The sequence below is a fragment of the Brachyistius frenatus genome, unplaced genomic scaffold, assembly GCF_029030835.1.
Source record: "Brachyistius frenatus isolate BFR_SWC_R1_liver_20210118 unplaced genomic scaffold, ASM2903083v1 Contig_180, whole genome shotgun sequence".
Classification (NCBI taxonomy): Eukaryota; Metazoa; Chordata; class Actinopteri; family Embiotocidae; genus Brachyistius; species Brachyistius frenatus.
The window spans coordinates 524,744-549,339 of NW_027210779.1; the positions used below are offsets into that span (position 1 = coordinate 524,744).

The 24,596-nt window shown below is 46.3% G+C and overlaps 2 protein-coding genes across 6 annotated transcripts in view; one reads left to right on the forward strand and one right to left on the reverse strand.

The window, feature by feature from the left end:
* The window catches only part of LOC138632312 (high affinity choline transporter 1-like), a 243,151-nt gene that overhangs the window by 207,980 nt on the left and 10,575 nt on the right, over positions 1–24,596 (reverse strand). The gene's annotated exons all lie outside the window — the stretch shown is intronic.
* The window catches only part of LOC138632304 (VPS10 domain-containing receptor SorCS1-like), a 142,878-nt gene continuing 141,162 nt past the window's right edge, over positions 22,881–24,596 (forward strand). For all 5 annotated transcript variants that reach the window (XM_069717779.1, XM_069717777.1, XM_069717778.1 and 2 more), the window contains exon 1: positions 22,881–23,724. In XM_069717779.1, the coding sequence (XP_069573880.1) occupies positions 23,029–23,724 (696 nt within the window). In that variant the 5' untranslated portion in view covers positions 22,881–23,028. The remainder of the gene's footprint in view (positions 23,725–24,596) is intronic.

A 24,596-nucleotide genomic window follows, 5' to 3' on the forward strand; every position in this document is an offset into this window, starting at 1 on the left:
AAACATGGAGGAAAAAACAAACCACCCCCCCCCCCCCAAAAAAAAAAAACTAACAACAACAACACACCCTTTTGTCAGTCGTTCCACTGAATGACTTCAATTAAAGCATTCCTCGCTGTTAATCACAGAAGTGGTTTGTCAAGCTTACCAGCGTGCGCCCTCATTCGGGATTTGAAGTTTGTCCGCCAGCTGTTTCCACATCAGCACTGCATATTTACTTTTGACATTCGAATAGTTCTTATCCATTTATCTCTGCAACTTTCATAAAGTAGAGGAGGCAAACAGAAGAGTTGGACGTGGGGTTGATGGGGTGGCTGGGGGTGGGTGGGGGGGGGGCGCTGTGGGATTGAAGAGGAGCGGCGGCGCCTCAGATTCTGATCTGGAACAGTCGTGTCAGATGCGGTGACATAAATGATGTATCCCCGCAGACCCATCAATAACACCCGAAGAGGGGCCTAATGGAGGTATAAAACCGGACAGATAAGAAGTTTCGCCCGCGGCTTTCATAAATCAGCCGCTCAGAATGACCTGTATAAAAGTGGACGGCGACTGGCAGGCTGCATAAATTACACGCGGACGCTGCAGGAAGCGTCACAGTTGTTGTAATTATCGCGTAATTATCGCGTGTTAAAAAGTTTCACCGCCGCGCTTGTGAGCGACTTCGCCGACGCTTCTTTGTGACGCGGCAGCGCGAGAGCTTATGAAGCCCCCGCGGCTACCGACCGGCTGTTTTCCGCTGACATTAAAATGATATCAAAATCATATGCATTAGTCGCCTCCGACGGTGCCGCGTGTTTGCGCTCTCGTTTTGACTTTGACTTTGACCTTGATCCGGTAACGACAACCGAGCTAAATATCAGCAGAGTCCCCTTTTTTTTTTTCCCATTCTGGAAAGCGGCTGCCATTTAACACTCGGAGCGATATTAACGCCGGCCTCCTCAATCTAACTGGAAAATGACCTTTCGGAGCCCCCCCCCCCCCCCCCCCCCACCGCGCGTTTCTACGAGAAAACAAGAGCTCCATGATGGATTGCATAAACGCTGTGGACCTCGTGTTGCCTTTTTTATTTTTTTTATTTTTTTTTATTGCCTCGAGTCACAACTTCTGCCGCCCTCGTTCCATGTTGGCGGGGCGGAGGGGAACGGGAGCGCTCGTGCATTATTATTTCCAGTCGGGACGGCCGATCAGTTCCCACCAGATACATACAGTCTTTAAGTTACAAAAAAAAGTGAAACCGATACAGTTGATGGTATTAGTGTGGAGGGCTGCTCAGGTTCAGCGTTGGACTTTCTTTTTTCTTTTTTTTGTGGCTTGTGGAGTAATTAAATAAGAAAAAAGCCATAGATGACCATATTTGGTCGAGCAAGGGGAGGAGCTAACTGAGAACCCAGGACACTATGCCACCAGCACTCTGGTCAGAAGGAGTTACTTTAGCTAAATGACACCGTGGAAAAGATTTACTGACTTTGTGTTTCATGAGAGAAGTTGATGCTTTTTGAATGGGAGTCTATGGGAGTTTTTTTTTTTTCTTCTTTTTCAAGCCAGCCCCTAGTGGCCCTTAGTGGTATTGCACTTTCAGGCACTTCTTCATTAGCTCCACTTTTTTTCAACCCTGGAAACTACATGCAGTTTCATTCACAGTCCGCGGTCAAAGCCCGGTGCCTACATTACCCATAATGCATTCAAGTCTGTTACGCAACGAGCAGCTAATGTAGCGGTGATGTCATTTGAGGCATTTATTGGACTCTGCGCAACTCTCTTTATTCTTTATCTTTATGCAATTATTTACGATTATCAGCAGTAATTGTGAATCCCTAACTCGGAAGCAGATGTTCTCGCACACAGCTGTTTGTAATTACAGTTATATATGTTAACGCAAACGTGCTTTTAGAGCAAAGGCCTCGAAAAAAAAAAACTAATGACTCGTGGGAGATAATTCACAACGAGACGAGCCGCTACCACAAAATGAGGTTTTATGTACAACTCAGAAACTCAGGAGTGTGTTATTGTTCCCATCTGCACCGGTCAGATTGGATTATCCTCCTCGAACACTTCTTCTCGCGACAGAAACAACAAATTAAACCGCACTGTGATTTTGTGGCAGAGCAGTTTTTTGAAGTAAACTGAATGATAATAGCGGATCAAACTTTGTGAAGGCGCTGCGGTGTCTTGGCCTTAACCTTGAAGCACGTCTGCAGAGCCGCTCGGAGCAGTTGACCGAAACCAGGAGGCCTTCCGGTGAGGAGCTATTTACAGTGATGAAGCTGCTACATCAGTCGTCTGGAAATAAAGTGCTACCTGCAAGCCAGTAATCGTGGCGTATCCTCCACCGTCTTGACAACACATCACTAAAACCCCAATTGTCGCCGGCCGAGGATTTCAACGTGTAGCCGTCGCAGCGGTACAGAGTCATGATCATCTTCACCCCACCTCCCCCGCCCCCCCAGCAGCGACCTCCCACCGGGGGGATAACTGCTGAGACATGACATGCATCACTGCATATCTGTGGCCTTGCAGCGAGAGCAGCCGTACAGTAGGAGTAATAGCGTTTTCAGTTTAGCTTAGTCGTTTTGTAATTCATGTTCCATAAAGATTGACTTTCCTTCGTCCCGGTTTCTTTCACACAGCAGTCAATTTTCAGTCCATTTGCTGACCGTCTCTACTTTGTCATAGGAATCAGAGAAACCCAAATATTTTAACGTCTGTCAGCAAAACCAAGCAGCTACAAGAAGCGTCGACTCCGCCACTTTGGTAACCCCCCCCGCCCCCTCCGTTTCAACTAGCGATGCCAAAACCCATGCTTTGGGTTAAAATACGTAAGTTAAGGTCAGTTTAAGTCATAAAAAAAAAAAAAAAAAAAAATCCACATTGACTTTTCTTTCCATGGACACAAACACCAGTCTTTTGGGTGAAAGTCTTGTGTTTTGATCCGTCCAAACTACGTGCATCCATCTCGCTTCGTACTCCACCACCAGACCTCCTTCCTCCAATCACTTCGCCACGACACCAAAAGTCACCTTGTGCGTATCTGTGTTATGCCGTCGGGCTTTGACACACCGCGCCACCGACAGGCGGACATTTTTGGTTCAAAGTTAAGAGTCTTGATTAGTTTTGACGGGTTTTTTTTTTTTTCCACCATCGGGTTGAAAATTCAGTTCGTCCAAAACTTCCATTTAGGACCATAAACGTGTAAAACTAATGACCCGTGCATGTAGCCGATAAATATGGTAAATGGTCTGTACTTGTGTAGCGCTTTATCACCTTTCGGTCTCAAAGCGCTTTAACATGGTTTTCCCATTCACACACTAATGAGACAGATCACCATGCAAGGTGCTGCCACCAGGAGCACATTCACACGCCGATGGTTCACCATCGGGAGCAACTTAGGGTTCAGTGTCTTGCTCAAGGGCACGTGGACGGGAGGAGCTGGGGATTGAACCGCCAACCTTCCGATTGGTGTTCAACCCACTCTACCGTCTGAGCCACAGCCTCCCAAATGTAAGCAGCCGACATACATTTCGCTACGACACCTCACGGCTGGATCTTGCGGTCTTGCAGCCAGAACGTATTTAAATCAGACATCGTGCTTTCTACGGATAAACTCGCTGTCCTGATCGCGTATTCAAACCAGCAGCTCTTCAGTCACAGCGAACCTCTTCAGCCACTGTTCACTGAGGCTGCGGCCCTCGATGCCATTTCCTCTCACTGCGGCTAATGCATCATGTTGCAGCATTCATTCTTAGCAGCACGGCTCATTTCCCAAAGAGGTTGAAGAATGGAAAAAAAAAAAAAAAAAAAAAAGCTTTATGGATGGACCTAAAACCCGTGACCCTCTGACGGATACGTAATTGTGCAGAACACCAGTCCCACTTTGTAACTCCCTCCTTGTCCCCTTAACTCGAGCAATCAAGTGAGCAGCATTTCGGCCTAAACGTCTTAAAAGGAAAGACGGAGTTCGTCCGTCTTCCGTAACGGGATCCGTCCACGCCTGAGCGACTGGAGAGACAGCTGCTCTCAGCCAGTCCGAAATGCGAACTTTTTTTTTTTTTTTTTTCCACCTAGGAATCAGAAGTGACGGAGGGAGGAGAGAAACGGGGGGAAAAAAAAGGGGAAAGGAGATGTAATTAGGAAGCAGGAAAAGAGAGAGGATGACGTGCGATGAAAAGATGGAGAGGAAGACCAAAAAAAAAGGCCTCAGAGGGAGGAAAGACAGAAAGACCAAAAGGAGCAGAGACAGAGAGACAGTTGGAGCTGAAAATCATTTAGCACTAAGCTAAATGCCAACTAAGAATAGACTTTGAATCAATCAAGCCCAGCGATGTGGCTGGAGAATTAATATGTCCCCTAGAAAGCATTGCTTTTCCCCCTAAAGGCTGAAAAAGGCTTCTTATGTTTTCTGCAAAAAATGTTAACAAAAAAAAAAAAAGCAACAACCAGAAGACAAAAAGCTTTTATAGACAGATCACCTGCTTTTTTTTTTTTTTTTTTTTTTTTTTTTTTTTCCAACAACTGACAAGAGAGTGACGCTTTAATAACCCCAGAAACCAAAACAAGCTTTTCTTTAAAAATATTAATAAAAAAATATATATATAACAAAAAGAAAGCGTCATCAGTAAAGATACGTTCAAAAAAAAAAAGAAAAAAAAAAGCCGACTCCTATCCGCGTCGTCCTTTGAAGCGCCTTCTCCGCCACAGGTACGCCGCTTCCTCCGGAGGTACGGCGGCGTGGCTCGGCCCCCTCCTCCCGCCTCCGCCCCCCTGTACGCCCCTGTAGAGGTAGTCTGATGTATAGTAAGAGAACACAGCAACTATGTGACAAATGCGGCCCCCCCCGTAGGCATCGGTCCCCGACAACAAAGACTGCGCTGGAACAATGGAAGGGGGGAAAACGGGGTCTGTCGCTTTCCCTTCATGCATAGCTGCGTTTATACTTAGCCTCGTTTTCTTCGCACGTGAAGAAGCCAGCTGACAGCAGAAGAGGATCCTCATGCTGCCCCCTCCCCCCCCCCCCCCCCCGCATTTTTGCATTAAACTTCTCGGATAACTAGTTCGTTCGCTTATTGTCGGGGTCGATTGTGACAAATTGTTGGCCAATTAGCAAAAGAGACTTTTTTTTTTTCACTCAATAAAACATTCATCACAGAGATTCTATTATTGCCAGCTCAGGTCTTATATATATATATTTTTTACATTTTTGTAAAGATAATGGCATCAAAGAAGATTTTTTTTTTTTTTCTTTTCCGCCCGCACTTCAAAGACAATCACAGAAACGTACGGGGAGTTTTGTGGAAACTGTTGTCACCTCGTACTTCTAACAATTTCTTCTTTTTTTTTTTTTTTAATGACATAATGGACGCCACATGAAGCGGTGTCCAGCACCAATCTCGTGTGCCCATTCATCACTCTTAATCATTTCCTGCAGATTTCCCAAGACCACATTTATTGAACGCATCTATCTTTCCCTCGTCGAGGCCGCGGACAGAGACGGATCGGCCGAACCGAGCGCGGCTGCCTCCCTTTAATTCTTTTAAACTCGAACCGTGGCCGCGTCTCGAGCACTTCCGAGCACATTTTGTCTCCCCCGACGACTCGCAGGACCGCCGCGTGTTCGAATCCTGTTCTGCTCAATGTTTTTTTTTTAATTTTTTTTATTTTAAGTAATAAATCTGCAGGGCAAACTGGGCACCTGATGTCAATTTGATTATTCAGCAATTTCAACCGGTACATCCAACAGTAGGTTAGGTTAGGTTAGGTATTTACTTTATTAATCCCCGAGGGGAAATTTTTTCGCTACAGCAGCATACAGAAGCAATAAGATAATAAGATAATAAGATAATAATAGAACAATAGAAAAGCAATAAAATAGTAAAATAGCAGTAAAAATATACAATATAAATATAAAATATAAAATGGACAGTATATACAGTACAGTATATATCTATATATATTATATACAAACAACCAAGAAACACAGTCAACAGTATTTTTGTTATGTGATGTATTTTGCCAGAGGTGAGTTATTGTACAGTCTAATTGCGGTCGGCAGGAATGATCTCCTGTATCTGTCCTAAAAGTGTCCAACAAAATCCCCTTTAAATTATAAGGGCTGTAAGGAATAGTTGGGCATTTCAGAGAAATGCTTTTGTGACCGCCGGTACGTGAACATTTGTGATTTCACCGCGGAGAAAACATCCGATGTTTGGATCAAACTCTGAAAATCGTCAACGGAGACCCTTGAAATGCTTCAGAAAGTCTCACGGCGATGAAGCGAGACGTTCCGGGTGACGGTCACGTTTCAAGAGGGGGCGGAGCTTCACCGTCCGAGACCGAAGGAGGCGCGTCAGGTTCTGGAGGCACCAGGTGGGTTTTCTTTGACGTCGGGCGGTGGTTGTGTCACCGTGAATTCGTACGTCCCCCCCTCCCCCCAGAGTCAGACTGTCAACACTGAGTTCCACTGGGACCATCTGAGGCGTCTGAGGGGGAAAACATTCGCCGCGAACCACCTGAACTGTGGAGCGATGGCACTTTTTGGCGCGTTGAAAATGAGTGTTTCTCAACCTCAACAACACAATCGTAGCTCCTCCTACTGAAACGGTCCGTTCCCCTAAATCTTTTTTTTCCTACAAAATCCGACCTTTCTCTGCTCCAGTTTCAGGGTCCACGTTGAAATCGCAAACGTTCACCGACCAAGCGGGTCATAAAAACGTGTGGATCCGTCTGTTCTCCGCCGTCTGAGAGCCGTTTAAGTCCGATAACTCGAGCTGCCTGTTGAAATCAGGTCCCGCTTTCGTCTTTGCGTCGGTATAAAAAAAAAAAAAAAAGACGACCGTCACCGCTCGCCCTCTTAAAAGCACCTTCATTTCTCAGAAAGTGGACGGCTTAAAAGCAAAGCAATCGTCTCGCCGCGGCCCCGCGCAGGTCAGACATCGCCTCGGCCTCCCGCGTCGCCCGCACCCGCTCGACTTTAATGTCTCCGAAGGGCTCGCGGCGTTAAACCGCTGACCGTGTGGCGCTCCGCGGCCGAGAGCGCGTCTTCGCTCGCAATACTTCAGCCTCGTGAAATGGACCTCGGATGTGCGGCGGATGCCGATGTCGCGGTGAAAGTCTTCCAGCCGGAGATCGTACGGTTCTGCGGGTCGACGGCGGACGAGTGAAGAAGAGCTTTCGCCGGCACAATTTGAAGTCGTCGGCCGGCCGTCGAACAGGAGACCCTCTGTGCGGCGTTTTAAAATGGCTCTAACTGCAAAACCTCCATTATTCATGCGGCTCTCACACACACACACACACACACGCACACACACACACACACACACACACACACACACACACACACACACACACAAAGACCTTTCTCTGCTGCATGCGCCTCAGCCAGAAGGTCACGACCCTCGTTAGACGATGCAGAGGAAGAGCACTTTAGGCGCCTTCGAGTGAATTAGAATATCTCCAGAAAAGCAATTTTTTTTCTTTTTTCTTTTTTCTTTTCTTTTCTTTTTTTTTTTTTTTCCTCGGCGTGTCGGGAAGTCCTCGGCTGCCTTCGCCACGGCGCTGCTTCAAACTGTGGAGAAATACTTTCCTGTTTTTGCCCGCAGTACCATTTCACTATGTAATCACCTAACTCATGAAAATTGCAAAGGCGGTGAATAATTTAAAGTGGCTGCGTTAAAAATTATGCGTTGCACGGTGTCGTAACGACGGCGGTGCGGACACGGGGAGAAGGATGGGCGAAGTAGATAAAAAAGAAATTCGGGTGAAACATTTTTCTTTTGTCGCTCATTTATAGCGCTCACATTTCGTATTCCTCTGTATTCCAATATTCCTTTATTGTTACCGGAGGGCGTGTTTAAATGGAGACGAGGACTGCCTGTTTGCCAGCGGAGGAGGGGGAACGGGCTGCACCTATCCATTTTAATCTCCCGTGTATCTCGGCACGCATCGTTCTGATCGAAATGTTCTCCGGATACGACAAAAAAGGCGGCGTGACCTTCCACATTGGTACTAAAACAATGAGCCAGACCCCTCCCACCCACACCCCACCCCACCGCCGCCCCCCCGGAGACCTGCACCGATTTTATTTGATTAACAGCGATCATGAAATCCCGATTCACCGGGGGGTCGGGCTCTGCTGCAGCCGGGGGCCCCCTTCGTAAAAAAACAACAACAACAACAACAACAAAAACAAAAACCACCACGTATTCAATAAATACTGCCTCGTCGGCGGGAGGGTAAACACTGCTGTTTGTGCCGATGCATCTGTCTGCTGTTGAATGTTAACTGAGCGCGTAATGAATGATTTCACAGCGGATTATATAATGGGCATGTAGCATGGGAGGACTTATGAAAACCAGCGAGGCGTTTCAAAATAAAGGGGTTTATTAGAGGAGGTTGTGTTTAGACGAAGCTCAGGAAGCAAAATGATGACACGTGAAATCCTCATTATCGATGACGAAATCCAGCCGACGGATGGTTTACGTGCTCAGACTCTCCAAACGCGCGTCGGTTTGCTGCTTGTGCTTAAAGAACGCAGACCGCCGAAAAGCTTCGCTTAGTCGCCAGCGGAGGGAGCGACGAGCTTCTTTTGGGAAACAGAAAAAAACGTCGGCAAATTCGGTGCGTGGCGGAGATCGTGAATTTGCGATGTTCAAATAGCCGTTGAAACATAAGAAATCATTTAGGCAACGCGACTGTCCTTCTTGCTTATCTCCCCCCCCCCCCCGGTTTTACCGCCGCCCGGTTGTAATGCGTCACTCCCGTCAGAAGGTGGCGGTAATGCGCCTACGGGCTTTTTTTTTTTTTTCTTCTGATTTTGATCGCGCCTCGTTCGACTACTCGCGTGAAGTGAAGTAGCGAAGAATGTAAGTGGACCGCAGTTTAGACGTCCTTTAAAAACAGGCGTCCAGTTTCTGAAAGAAAGGAACGAAAATGACGACAAATCCATCTGTACAGCGTGACCTTGGCCGACATTAAAGTGCTACTGTAGAAATGAATGCGTCAATCATTAGAAAAATGTTTAAAGCGCCTGAAAAGTAGGTTTCTAACTCTAAAACCTTTAGTGCACGACTTTAGACGAGGAGGGAGGAGGACGGGGGGACGGGGGGACGGGGTCTTTGAACAAACTTTCTCGCTCCTCTGGTCAGGAGGTTGGAGACACTCTGCACTTTTTTTTTTTTCCACACAGGCAGTTGCAAAAAGTGTTTAACTGCAGAATCGAATGCGAAGCGCGGCGCTGCAGTCAGCAAAGTCCGTCACCTGAAAGTCTTTAAAGTCTCCTCGCATCGGACGAAAAAAACAAACAAAAACAAAAACAAACAAAAAAAACACGGAGAGACCTCGTCATATCGCCGCTGCTTCAATCAGCATAACAAGTGGTCAATAACAACCGCGAGGCGTCTAATTAGACGGTGACCTTTGAGCGGCTCTTTTTTCCTGTTGTGTTTTTTTTGTGTTTTTTTTTCCCGCTGTGTCACGGAGAGGGTTTGGAAAAAAGAGGAAACTTAGCCGACACTGCACTTCTCGCTCTGATCCAGCCGCCGAGCCACGAGTGGTAAATGCCATCGCATTAACGACGCCTCCGGGGTATCCCCCCCCTCCCCCCTCTCCCCAGCCCCCCCGCTCCCCCCGACCCGCATCGCGATGCGGCCTGTTTGTTAAACGCCGGGTGGCCCCGCCTCGCCCCCGTGTCACAGCCGTGCCGTCGAACAGCGTCCCGACCGCGGCGTCGCTTTAATTACTCCGCCGTAATAGCACCTCTTCATCAATTCGAAAGACGAAGAAAAGAAAACCTGCTTTCGACGGTGGATTTTTTTTTTTTTTTTTTTTTTTTTCCAGCTCATCAGATCTTTGATTAATTTGCCGTTTCTCAGCCATGAAGAGACCCGAAACGTGGCGCGGGGCTTTTTCCATTTAAACAATGGCTCTCGTTGATGTCCGACCCGTTCAAATCTCTTCATGATTGGACTGTTTCCTGATGAATATGAAGTGTGTGTGCGCGTGCGTGTGTGTGTGTGTGTGTGTGTGTGTGTGTGTGCGCGTGTGTGCGTGTGCGTGTGTGTGTGTGTGTGTGTGTGCGTGCGCGCGGCTCGTTTCATGTCATTTTCATCATTTTTCAGCTCAGACGTACTCAGAAAACATCCAGCAGCAGACCGGGATGAAAGATGAGCACTCGTAAACTGGGCTCAGTTGCTTCATATTTAATATTTAAGTGCACCGACGTATCAACATCGGTGCAGTTACTTTAAGAGCATCTGTGTCGGAGGTCCGCCCGCAAACATTTCCAGGAAACGTTCCCTGTTGTTTGCCCGCATTTATTCAAATAAAGGTCACCGGTTTCACTCGAATTCATTTCAAAAATAAGAGTTGTTGTCTTTCTTCTTCCTCCACCGTCCCGCAAACAGGCTCCACGGGGAGTTCGGCGTGATTATTGCCGCAAAAGGCTCATAAATGCCGTCAAGACGCGAAAGAAAAATCCACGTAGAGCTCAGTACTTTTTAAACCAATCGGCCCCGAGAATTATCACCCGGCTTCGGCCTCGCCGAAAGACGCGATCGCCCGACCGCGCGGCCGCTCCGCCGGCGTATATCCCGCCCCAACGGGAATGACAGATTGACTGTTTTGCTCGCTAAAGGCCCTTTTATAAAGCCGTAGATTGCGGGAGCGGAGCCGCCGCCAAAACCACAACTCTCCCCGATAAATCCAGCGAGGGGAGTGGTGGTGGTGGTGGTGGTGGGGGGGGGGGCGACAGGGCGTCTAGCTAGTCATAAATATGCATGGCGGACTGAATTACTCAGCGTGTTATTGGCGTAGTTTACCGCGAGCCCTCTCTCTCAGAAACGAGCACGTTATTTATGCGACCGGAGCGAAAGCAATCCGGGGCGCGCTCGGTAATTGTCGCCAGTGTTGGGAGTGATTTGTTTGCGCGCGGTTCTGGAGGAGGAGGGGGAGGGGGTAATGGCTTGTGCCATTTTGGTGATTGAAAACAATTGATTCTACTTCACGGGACAACACACACTTTTCCCGAACAATCTTATTTGCACCTTTTTTTTTTTTTTTTTTTCTTTTCGTGCGAGTTGACGAAGCTAAAGAAATAGAACAGATGTCCTGACATCCAGTGCAGCTTTACTTCCACTGATTATGACTAATATACAGTGGGTACGGAAAGTATTCAGACCCCTTTACACTTTTCACTCTTTGTTTCATTGCAGCCACTTGCTGAAATCAAAAAAGTTCATTTTATTTCTCATTAATGTACACTCAGCACCCCATGTTGACAGAAAAAAACAGAAATGTAGAAATTTGTGCAATTTTATTAAAAAAAAGAAAAACTGAAATATCACATGGTCATAAGTATTCAGACCCTTTGCTCAGTATTGAGTAGAAGCACCCTTTTGAGCTCGTACAGCCATGAGTCTTCTTGGGAATGATGCAATAAGCTTTTCACACCTGGATTTGGGGATCCTCTGCCATTCTTCCTTGCAGATCCTCTCCAGTTCCGTCAGGTTGGATGGTGAACGTTGGTGGACAGCCATTTTCAGGTCTCTCCAGAGATGCTCAATTGGGTTTAGGTCAGGGCTCTGGCTGGGCCGGTCAAGAACGGTCACAGAGTTGTTCCGAAGCCACTCCTTTGTTATTTTAGCTGTGTGCTTAGGGTCATTGTCTTGTTGGAAGGTGAACCTTCGGCCCAGTCTGAGGTCCAGAGCACTCTGGAAGAGGTTTTCTTCCAGGATATCTCTGTACTTGGCCGCATTCATCTTTCCTTCAATTGCAACCAGTCGTCCTGTCCCTGCAGCTGAAAAAAAAAAACATAACATGATGCTGTCACCAGCATGTTTCACTGTTGGGATTGTATTGGGCAGGTGATGAGCAGTGCCTGGTTTTCTCCACACATACCGCTTAGAATTAACGCCAAAAAGTCCAATCTTGGTCTCATCAGACCAGAGAATCTTATTTCTCATAGTCTGGGAGTCCTTCATGTGTTTTTTGTCAAACTCTATGCGGGCTTTCATATGTCTTGCACTGAGGAGAGGCTTCCGTCGGGCCACTCTGCCATAAAGCCCCGACTGGTGGAGGGCTGCAGTGATAGTTGACTTTGTGGAACGTTCTCCCATCTCCCTACTGCATCTCTGGAGCTCAGCCACAGTGATCTTTGGGTTCTTCTTTACCTCTCTCACCAAGGCTCTTCTCCCACGATTGCTCAGTTTGGCTGGACGGCCAGGTCTAGGAAGAGTTCTGGTCGTCCCAAACTTCTTCCATTTAAGGATTATGGAGGCCACTGTGCTCTTAGGAACCTTGAGTGCTGCAGAAATTATTTTGTAACCTTGGCCAGATCTGTGCCTTGCCACAATTCTGTCTCTGAGCTCCTTGGACAGTTCCTTTGACCTCATGATTCTCATTTGCTCTGACATGCACTGTGAGCTGTAAGGTCTTATATAGACAGGTGTGTGCCTTTCCTAATCAAGTCCAGTCAGTTTAATTAAACACAGCTGGACTCCAATGAAGGAGTAGAACCATCTCAAGGAGGATCAGAAGAAATGGACAGCATGTGAGTTAAATATGAGTGTCACAGCAAAGGGTCTGAATACTTATGACCATGTGATATTTCAGTTTTTCTTTTTTAATAAATTTGCACAAATTTCTACATTTCTGTTTTTTTCTGTCAACATGGGGTGCTGAGTGTACATTAATGAGAAATAAAATGAACTTTTTTGATTTTAGCAAATGGCTGCAATGAAACAAAGAGTGAAAAATGTAAAGGGGTCTGAATACTTTCCGTACCCACTGTATCAGATCCAGCAAAGATGGAGGACGTTGTGTTTATTTTTTTGGTTTTTTTTCCCTACTGAGAACGCGTCTCTGATGTTCAACAGGAGCCGGGGACCTCGTGTCCGAGCTGTTTAGCCAGAAGCGACCGCGCAAAGTAAATCACAATAAACAAGCAGATGCAAAACAACGAATGTGAATCCCGAGCAGGAGGTTTTCTTCTCTAATCCGACCGCCCGTTTTAAACGCACACAAACAACGGTTCATCGTTATCGTTCTCTGAACTTTGAAGTCTCCAGACGTAAATCATAAAAAAAAAACAAAAAAAAAAACAGCCTGATTCTGCTGCCTCTTTCCTTGTCATTATTCAGCGACATCTCGCATCAGGGAACAGACGCTAATAGATGCCGAGGAGCGAGACAGACTGCTTATTAGGCGCGCCGAAACTCAAACGAGAAGACCGCCCGCCGCCGTGCAATTATTCACGCGGTCGCTGCCTCAAATTACAGCTTAATTGAACTTTTCACAACCGTAGCGTTCGCAAACTATTCCTCGGGTCAAAGTTGACGGCGCGGCGGAGGGCGCTGAAACTTAAAGACATCATTAGCGCGGCTCCTCTCGCAATTACCCTCTCAGGCCGGCGGCTCCGCTCAGACGCGAGGTCAAATTACAGATGTACTTATTTGCATGGAGGTGCGCGTCGGCGGCGCGGCGGGCGATTTCATCCCCGGAGATAAAATAATCTGTTTTTTTTCTGCCAAGGATGCCGATTTTTTTAGGAGCATTCAAAGCCTTCAACCAATCAGATTTACGATACGTCGCGTTAAAGCTGCGCCGCTTCAGTTGAAAAAAAAATAATAATAATGCGGCGCGTGCATGTCTTCAATATCAGCGTCGACAAAAAAAAAAAAAAAAAAAAAGTTAATTTAGCCGTTTTCAATCTGTCTTTTTTTGCTGAAGAACGAGTCGGTAAAAATGTACTCCACCTGTTTTTTGTTTTTTTTAGCATCAGAAATACTTTATTATTTAACCCTCACAGGGAAATTGTGATGCTTCACTCACTCACTCACTCACTCACTCACTCACTCACTCACTCACTCACTCACTCACTCACTCACTCACTCACTCACTCACTCACGTCTGCTCCAGGACAGAAAGAACAAAAGAATTTAAGACGAACCAAGATAATAAATACTAAATATATCACTGGCATGTATAATAAATACCGTAGATAAATAAAAAAAAAAAGACAAATTGTGAAAGTATGCAAAGCCTTAAAAACCTAAAAAAAACTAAAACGTTACATAATCTTTTAATTGGCCCATCGTGTGCTCATCAGATGTTTATTTTATTTTTTGTAAGTACATTTTGCATTTCCACGTTGTTTAGAAGTACAACGACCTTTCAGGTTTTCTTAGTTTCAGTCGCTGAGTGTTACCAAACTTTCTGTGACTCAGATGAAAGTGTTAGTTTGCGGGCTTTGTCGTTTTCGTCTTATTCTGTTTTAGACGGATAAAAATGTGTTGTTGTTATTGTTGTTGTTTTTGAAACAAGAAGTAAAAACACGCTGTTTAACTGCCGTTCGACTGAAACTACGCTGCTCAGCTATTTGACGAAATTACACAGCCGGGCTTCAGATGGAAAAACAGATGGGCTCCGACGGACGTGCGTCGCAGCCTTATGTCTCCTCGTGGGATTTATCGACAGCTATAAAATATAGATTTAACGCCGAACTTATCCTTTAAACTCGCATTTATTGATCTTCGGTGCGGTGCAGAGGATCACGGAGACATTCTGTAACTGGCGGCATTATGGTGAAAGTGTTGTGAACCGACAAATGGACGTCCATATTTACTCAACTTTTTTTATTTATTTATTTATTTTTTTTCTGTTTTGGTCTCAAAAACATTTAGCTCACCAGCTTAACTGCTGTAACTTTGTCTGCCCTTCTGTGAGCTGAAGAGCTCCATGCTGTGACATAAAACGGGGGTTGATGTGAGCGCTGAGGGGGAAGCCACCAAAACAAGGTAGTAAAGGCTAAAAACGCAGTCCGGTGGTCGGGAACTGTAAAGTTTGGTTATAACTCTCTGTGGAGTTTGTTGTTTTGTCAGCATAAACATTTCGATTGGTTTAAAGGAAGCCTCCATCTCTGTTTTTTTTTTGGGGCCAAACCTTTCAATCAAACCAGACCCCGCCCCCAAACATCGCTCTCTTTTGAGGCCTCATATCTATTTATTGTCTTTTTATTTCGTGAGAGAAGTTGATGCTTTTTGAACGTGAGTCTTTTGAAGCCACAGGGTTTTTTGGTTGTTGTTTTTTTGCAGCCAGCCCCTACTGGCCCTCAGTGGTATTGCACTTTTAAAGCACTTCTGCATCGACCTTCACTTTTCACACCCGGAAACTACGTCCGTTTTTATAAACAGTCTGAGTGCCCTTTCATCCTGTAATTACCACTTTATGCCACAGAGGCCGCTGTTCATCAATTGTTTCGTTTCCACAAAACAGTGGATTCATTGTCACTGTGATGTAGTTCAGCCTTTGATTTAAAAGTCTCTGGTCGTTCTGAAGCCATTCGTGAATCTCGCATGGACTTTTTGTTGTATTCGTCAAGGACCTCATGTTTACTCAGCGTTCCTCCGCGAGAAGTGGCTGTTTTGAAATGATGCCCCTCGCCTCGAGCACCGATGACAAAAAAACAAGCCTGATCAGTCTATTTATACAAAATTGCGGCATCTTCTGAAGTGACGTGGCTTTTCCACACGTTCATGAATAAGTCATCTCCAGCACAACCGCCGAGGTAAACAAATCAGCGAGATGAGCTCCGACTGCAATAAGAGAATCGTAACAGATTGTTCATTTCTAGTCTACTGACTCCGGATAGAAAGCATGCAGCGCTGCGCTTCGCCTTCCTTCTGAAGGTCGCAGGCACTTTGAACATCCAGCAGAGTGGCCTGAAAATTAGATTCATTAATAATTATTGTTGCCTCACTCCGAGGATACTGCTAATGTTCCTGAGCAGCAAATATTAATATTTCAGCTCCAGTAGGAAAGCTTTTAAAAGCAGTCACTCATGTGGGCCGTTCAGATGGATTCAGACGGGGATCTTTTTCTCCCCTCTTTACCTGCCTTTTCAAAAGTCCCCCCCCCCCACTCCTCCCGCCTCCCTCTCAAGGTCGACGCCGATACCGAAGTGCGTGCCTCTATTCTTCACGAGGTACCGAACAAGACAGGGGACCGGCCTGGATGAATGGAAGCTAACGGCTCATCTGGAGCTGAAAAAAAAAAAAAAAAAAAACGGTGAATAAACAGCAGGTGGTTTCGAGTTTTCTGCTCTGAATGTCAGAAGCGCGCAGCTGATTATGTGTTCAATCACCAGCACTTTATGGAAGAGTCGTTTCACCCCTGCAGGATTTCGAAACGTGAGGGGGGAGAGGAGGGTGGGGGAGGGGAGGGGTGGACTGGGTTCTTGGAAGGCATGAAGAAGAATCTTGAAAAAGTGAGTGCTGGCTTTGTGTGTGAAAATATGCACATTACCCAAACAGTATGAATGAAGCCACTGTGCAGGGAGAGGAGGAGGGGGGGGGGGGCATGGGATGCCTCCGTCTGTCTTCCTCCGTTGTTCGCTGACAATTACACTTTCAACAAGACACAGTGAGTCGCTTCATTGGGCCTATGAGGTATATTACAGGAAAACATCCATTTGTGGCTTTTTTATTTATATATATATATATATATATTTGCGCTAAGTGAATTAAAGAGAGTGCAATAAGAAGTGAGACTTGGCCCCCTGTGGAAACACTGGGCACCGGGGCATAAAGTGCTCTGAGATAAAGTTCACTGTGAGCGGAATGAATAAGTGGCAGTAGCCCTCCGCGGAGACGAAAGCCAACTTTTGGATTCCCGGTGTCGGACGGGGGTGAAGAGCTTCTCGTTGGGTATTCACACGCCGTCAAGGTCGCGGAGGCTCGTGTTTCCCGAGATGACGGTTTTACTTTAGCTTCCAGCCATTACCCACGATCCCTCGCGGCCGTCAGTTTGGGGACTTCACCGCCATCTTGAAATGGATTATTCCATTCCTGCTTTTTTTTCAAACAGCCTGATGATACGGGGCAGAGCTGTGTTTTTTTTTTTTGGCTCGGGCCAATTTGGGACGCTGTGAAATGTAATGCTTGAAATGGAAACGGGGGGAAAAAAAACAGCTTTTTGAAGCTTATTTTCGTATTAATGACGAGATTATTTGCAGATGGACCGTCTGGAAACTAATAAGAAGGAGCGACTTCAGCTAACAACGCCGAGATAACTCCTGGAGAAATTCTATTGACTGAGAATCTTATGAGAGAAGTTGAATGGGAGTCAATGGAGGCCTTTTGGAACCAACCTCTAGTGGCACTCGGTGGTATCGCAGCTTAAGACACTTTCAGCGTCTGCCTCATTTTTCAGACCCGGAAGCTTCGTCCACTTTTATAAACAGTCTGTGATCCTAACTAACCAGTGGTCTTAGTTTTGCCTCCTGAACGACGGGCTATATCTCACAAACTTCCTGTTGCCGCGGTTGGACGGTTTTGCAATTAATGGCAGGCTGAGACACAAATATGCCAAAAAAGTGTTGGAAATTGAAAGATGATGAACTTGGATGGCGCTCCCCTCTTCATGAGCTCACGGCAAACTGATTGCTCCTGACCTCCCGTCTGCTCTCTGCTGTGGATGAATACCAATAAAGTGCGTGTTACTGGGAAGCTTATTTATCTCGAGTAAATTTCCATTTCAGTTGAACACAGGGAATATAAAAGAGCCATTTACTTAACCCCCCCCTACCTCCCCTTCTCCTAACCCCCACATCCCCCACCCCTCTTCTTCCTCGCTTTGGCTTCTCTTTGGACTTCCTTCCTCTTTTCAACTCCTGATTGCTTGACTAAAAAAAAACGAAAGCTTTGCTTTTACTTTTATTGGCCAGTCTTTTGTCTCCAGCTCTCTTGTTAGAAAACAGGAATGTTTTGGCTCGGGCAAAAAAAAAAAAAAAAAAAAAGGACATCCTTGTTTGTTCCACCGAGTTCAACTTTTGTTTGTAATAATGCACTGAAGCTTTTACTGGGCCGAGCGTAACCCGGGGAGCGGAGCAAGGGAGGGCGAACAATGTTGTAAAAGTTGGAGAAAGAGACTTTATGAGTCGGTGTCACAGTCCGATCGAACGGCTGAAATCAAATGAAAAAAGTCATACGAGAACTGTGAGTTTGGGGGGGTTAATTTAGATGAGCTTCAGACTGCAATATAACTTTTTTAAATGTCCGTAAACGTGTGGCGCAGGCATGCAAGTTCAGCTCAGACCGTAAGAATCGCAAGTACTTCTATTCATACTACAATCGGGGGATTGTTTGTGCCGACGTGTACCACACATGCTACCTCTCGGCCAGCACGGAGAACAAGAGCTCCTTTTCTCGGTGTTTGGCTGGACGACATGAAAAGGTCAAAAAGTGAAAACAGCACGTTCCCACCCGAGCGGCAACCAGCAGTGACGTCGCCCGTTGGTTTGTTAACGTCCGTTTACGAAGCCTTGAGTTGGGATTTTGGCCGGCGCCATCTTTTGGTTTGGTTGGAGCAGGAAGTGACCATATTTGGACGAGCTGCGTGTGTGGGGGGGGTAGGGGGAGCGGTGGATCTGACTCGATCTGACTGGAAACCCGGCGATACTAGGTCCCGCCCACCGCTAGCCGTAACCTGACTGCACCAAAGGACTGTCAATCAAACAGATACGCAAAAACACAACTTTTGAAGGCTTATTTTTTAACCAACGACGGGATTATTTTCAGATGGACCACCAGACAACTAATATGAAGGAGTGACTTTAGCTAACAACCAGTTGAATGGGAGTCTAAGGAGCCGGAGTCTTTTCGGAGCTGACCTCTGGTGGCACCCGCTGGTATTGCAGCTTAAGGCACTTCCGCATCGGCCGTCATTTTTCAGACCCGAAAGCTACGAACACCTTCATATACAATCTGTGGTCCCACCGCTTCACCAAAATAAGTCTGTTCCTGTCTTTAAACCTGCTCCGTTCATTATTTCATTTCAGCTTGAATGCGCTGAAACTCAGAGCCTGAAGAGCTAAACCTGTTCAAATACTTTCCGTCTGGACTCTGCGCTTTTAGATGCCGTTTGCGTCTCGGGATAGCTTTAAGGTTTTTCAATCAAGCTCGCGTTACCATGTAAAGTTTGTGCATGTTCTCTCAACATCGTTAGCATACAAGAACACTTTTCCTCCCGATTGCCGAATGCTTCTACCACCTCGTTGTGTATTCACAGGCCGAGGCGCTCCGTACAAATCAGACAGCTCGGGCCGGCGTGTCGCCTCCTGCAACATCCTCAAAAATCCATTTGTGCTATTGGCAGCGCATCGATTCCTTGTGAATGGATGGTGAGTCCAGACGGGGACGGTAGATGATGTGGTGTGAGACGGTTACCAGAAGAGACAGACAAACACACACACACACACACACACACACACACACACACACACACACACACACACACACACACACACACACACACACACACACACACACACACACACACACACACACACACACACACTACCAGAGAAGCGGTTGATAAGTGTCGGGGAGCCGTGTGGGCCCTGTCCGTTGCTGCACCATTAATCCAGTACAATATGTCTGCTTAATGCTGTGTGCCATGAAGAAAGGCAGCACTCATCATCTTTAACGCCTCTGCCAGGACAAGTCTGTGGAGGATGGGTCCCAAAAAACTGAGAAGGGAGGGTAATTTAAAGGGTCATTTCATCCACATTACAAAAAAAAAAAAACACGCAGAGGGTGAACTTGGAAGTGCAGGAAAAAAGAAAATCACTGGTACGATTAATAACGATAAATCATTTTTCAGATTGATATTTGGGGAGGTTAAGAACAATCTATGAACTCAGAGTTTTAAAACATAAAGCGAAAACGTAGCTCAAGTGTACAATAAAAAGATGGATCCATTAGATGCGCGATGTGGGAAGTGTTTTACCTCGTCAGCGTCCTCTAGTGGACAAACTGTGTAATAGCGACACTGTTTCTTAATTACCTTAAACGTAGTTTGAGCTTTCTGTACTGCAGTTACTCGATTTTTTTTTTTTTTTTTGTCGGTCAACATTATTACCAACATTTGGAGTTTTTCTGTAAAAAACTTAAAGAACGAGACTGTCCTGCGATCACAAAATAAACTTTCATAGGTTGTTTGTGCGAGCAGCTTTTCATAACCATAAACTGAGTATAAATTGGACGTAGCTTCGAGGTCTGAAAAATAAAGCCAATACAGAAGTACCATCAACTGCAATACCACCAAGTGCCACTAGGGGTTGGCTCCAAAAAGCCTCTAGCTCCATAGACTCCCATTCAACTTCTCTCATAAAATACAAAGTCAATCAGTTTTTTTTCCAAAAGTCATAACGGTATATCGTTCGCTAAAATCCCTCCTTCTTATTAGTTTTCTGGCGGCCAATCGGAAAATAATCCCGTCATTAATTAGATATTTGGCCTCAAAAAGTACGTTTTGAGCAGAAGAGATTCATCTGACAAGCTCAATCAGCACTCTTTTGGCAAAAAACTGTCATTCATTTATATGTAAGAGTCCTAAACTGTCATGTTTATTCTTGTAACCATGACTACGATCCATTGTTTTATGCCACATCCTAATCTTATAGACGTAACCTAACCGAGGTGAGAAATTAAGTAAATACTCGATGTCGAAGTCCAAGGGTCAGAACAAAAACGACCTATATGGTTGTTTCTGTTGGAGGACAACAACAAAAAACAATCAATAAAGCTTTCTAAACTTCAGTTAGCAGCTTTCACTCCACGGCACCACCAACAACAACAACAACAACAACAATCAGAGCTGTGACGGTGATTCTGACCCAGAAAAGTCAGATTAGAGAGGTGAGTTAAAGGGCACTAAAAAAAACAACAACTAATGGAGGGTATAAACTATAAGTAGCACAACCGTGGATGCTGTGGTATTATTACAGTTGAGGAAAGATCACAGCCTGCTAATAAACTGGATCATTTCCGGTTCATTTAAAGCCACTAAAACATTTGCATTGTCGAGATCGATGAACATAAAAATGTCCGACCGACCGGCATCGTTACTTTCCAACCCGGCCGGGCGGCGCTAATCTCTGGAAGTAAAACTGAGAGCTGAGGACTCGTCTCGCGTGGACGTGACCTTCCTCCCTGATGTGGAACAGCTGGAGCGGCGCGGAGAGCAAACCTCACTGTTAAAAAAAAAAAAACAACCAAAACAACAACAACAACAACAACAAAAAAAACACCCTCAGCATCAGCACCATGGAGAGCGCCGCGGCAACGCGCCCTCACAATTCAGGTTTATTTATAAAACGCGACATAATCACAGCATCTGCGAGACTAGAGCTGTCTGCTGTCCTTCCTAATGAGCTACATGGAATGTTATTCATGGGGCTCAATTTAGCTTTAATGAGCCTATAAACACTGATGTGACAGGAAATTGCCAAAGTTTTTTCTGCTAACTTCCATCTGATCCAACTAATCAACAAACAACAAAAAGTTTTTTGTTTTTTAAAATTTTTTTTTTTAAATTTAATTCATTCATCTTGATTAAGAACCCTGTCTTTATACAGTTTAAAAATCACTGGAAATTACACATAAAGGCAATTTAAATAAACCTGATTTAAGATTCAGGTACAGCTGAAAAAAGGTGGGAAAACCGAGAGGAGGTGGATTTAATGTCAGGAAATCTTTACAACAGGTGCGTGTGCCAGCACACTGAGCTGTAATCACCACAGATGGGTCGTTATACACCGACGTATGACCGCGTGTTTTAGTCCCCTGAACGATGCAACGCGTGGCGCGGAGGAAAACGTTGGTCTGAAACGGGACGCGGGAGTTCAAAACGTCCTCCTCGCTGTGGCTTGGCTCCGATTCAATCAGCCCTTCACTCTTTAATCTCAATTTGCTGCTATGGCCCGTAGTTTTTTTTTTTTTTTTTCTCCGTGTGGTGAAATTAATCACCTCTCCAGGCACAATCTGCTCGCCGTTACTCCCTCGCGGCAGCAGCAGCATCTTCTCGCTGTGAAGGAGAAAGCAAGCCAGCTGTTGTGACCATTTGTATGTATGTCCCCTTGTGCGACTAAGTGCTCATCAGCAATCACTATAACCTCCGCTGTTCAGACTCGGAGAGCTGAACCCCCACCACCACCACCACCACCTCCTCCACCACCATTTACACTCATCTCTGCCGACGGAGACACTCGGCGCCGCTTGTTTGACTAAAACTACATGATGTTTATTTTCCTCGCTCAGTGTTTAATTATTCATGACTAGGTCCAGGTAGCTCACCCCCCCCCCTCCCCGCCTCCCTCTCTCTCCCCCCTCTCCTCACCTCAGCTGGACCCGTACACACAAGGAATGCATATGGCATCATGTAGGGATGCGAGATCAGTTGCAAAATAAATAAATAAATACACGTAGACAGAGATGCTTTGTGTAAAAAAAAAAAAAAAGAAAGAAAAAATAAAAATCCCCCCCCTCCCCGTTTCCTGTGTGGGCTGTTAAATACTTTATTGCTGTTTAATAAGTCATGCAACCTGTCATCCCTGACTCTGTCACCTAATTGGAAATATATTAATATGTTCCAATTACCACAAGCCCCTGTTGAGACTTACTTAAAGGCTTGGACCTAAACAGGTTCATCAGAGGTAAAATAATTCCCTTTCATTAGCTAAATTAAGAAGATTTTGTTCCCCTGGAGAGAGGATGGAGATGACAAAAAAAAATAAAAAATAAAAAAAAATACCAGGAATAGATTCTGTGTCTGTGAGGAGAAATACAAATTAAAAAAAAAAAAAAAATGCAGCAGACCAAAATGGCTGTATTAGTGACTGCTTTAATTACTGTCGACCATATGGTGGGAAATAACAAATATGGAGAAAGACAGTCGCAACATTTATTCTCCATCTCTCCAGTCTGGATCCTCAGCTCCTCCCTCCCCCCCCCCCTCCCTCTCGTGCGCGCGGGGCTTCATTTGATCAAATCCTTCAACTTGGACCACTTGGGCTGAGCCGCACTTTTTTTTTCTTTTTTTTTTTTTTTACAACACTGCATTTGGGCAGCGCCACAACTTGCAGCAGTTCCTCCTTCAGCAGCCGAGCAGCAGTTCCTCTTCTCAGCCCGAGAGAAAGGCAGAGAAGGAGAGTGGTGGGAAAGGACTTCCAGCATCCGCAGCATCCCTTCCCCACCGCCAGCCATGGAGAGGGAGGTCATATTCTGCCCAAAGTGGCAAAGAGCGCGTTGTTTTGGGCTTTTGGTGACGATGCTCTGCTTCTTTCACGTCGCCAGGGCTGAGATAACTTGCAGGTCATGCCAGCCTGGAAATAAGTGGCGCGCACGGGAATTACTGCTGAAATTGGACGCGCGCGAAGCCGCAACAGGGTTAAAGGGGGAAGTTTTGGGGACCGGAGACGGGACGGGGAGAGCCGGGGCTGCGAGCGGCGAAAGTCGGCGGCTCCGGCGCGCAGCCGGGTCCGCCGAATGCGCTCGAGACCGGGCGGAATACGCGGAGCCGAGGCTGAAACGGAATACAGACGACCTGCGCGCGCAAAATGAGATCGGAGAGAGCGAGTTCGCGAAGATGAAAGTTTCTGATGTCCAGAGCGTGAGTGGTCATCAGAAGACCGGCCGCGACGGAAAGCGCGCCAGGAGGAGCAGCGGTGCTGAGAAAGTCACACGCCCCGGTTCAGTCCAGCATCAACACCCGGGAGATGGCGCCGGCTCGGCGGCTGCGCGCAGAGTGACGCGCTCTGAATTGCGCTGGAACGGAGAGGAGCGGAGAGCCGCCGGTCCGAGGCAGGAGGAGCTCAAACTTAACAGCTCGACGTTCGCCCTGACCGGGGACTCGTCTCACAACCAGGCTATGGTGCACTGGTCCGGGCAGAACAGCAGCGTAAGTGATTCATTATGTCCACTTAAGCATCGCCGGCCCGACGCGCGAATCCTCAGAGGAGGGAGATGTGCGCCCCCCCCCCCCCAGGAGAACCAGGTCTCTGTCTCATGCCTCGTTTTAAGTGTGTGTGTGTGTGTGTGTGTGTGTGTGAGAGACAGAGAGAGAGAGTACAAAGGCGAGGGTAGACACTTCTTCAATTAAATTGTCAGATTTAAAGATGAGTCTGTCTTCTGCACATTTCCTCACATTATTATAAAGCTGAATTTTTTGTTTTATTTATAGACCAGAATCAGTGCTCTTATTCTCCTCTGTCACTATTTAAGCCGTGACATCGTGACCGCAAGTAAAAAAAAAGAAAAAAAAAAAAGAGGTCTACAAATGGACGTAGATTTAGCTTTTACTTGCTTAAGTTGTGGAGGGAGACTGTGACCCCCAGGGTAGGCTGGAGAAAGGAGAGAGGGGGGGGGGGTATGGTGTGGGGAGTGATGGGGGGGGGGGGGGTAGCGATGGGGAATTTATCTCCAGCCCGAGCAGCCGAACTGATTTGAGGATAAAGCTGTCTGTGTTGAGCACGGAGCACCTTCCGGCCAGAGGGCCGGATTTTCGAGCAGCGCCGCAGGTTGTGGGAGAGGTGAAGCAATTTTCAGCCGTCGTCCTTCCTGAGCTGCAGGCAAAGTTTACAGCCGCTTGTCGGCCGCCTGAACCGCTTCACGTAAACGAAATGAGAAGAAGATCAGTGTTTTGTTTTGTTTTGTTTTTTTTGTCGGTTACTGGTGCTGAATTATTGGTTCTGTATGTGAGTCCAAGGTGAGGGTGGAGCATCTTCAGAAAGCAGAGGATCAACAGCTGGATGCCAAACCTGAAATGAAACA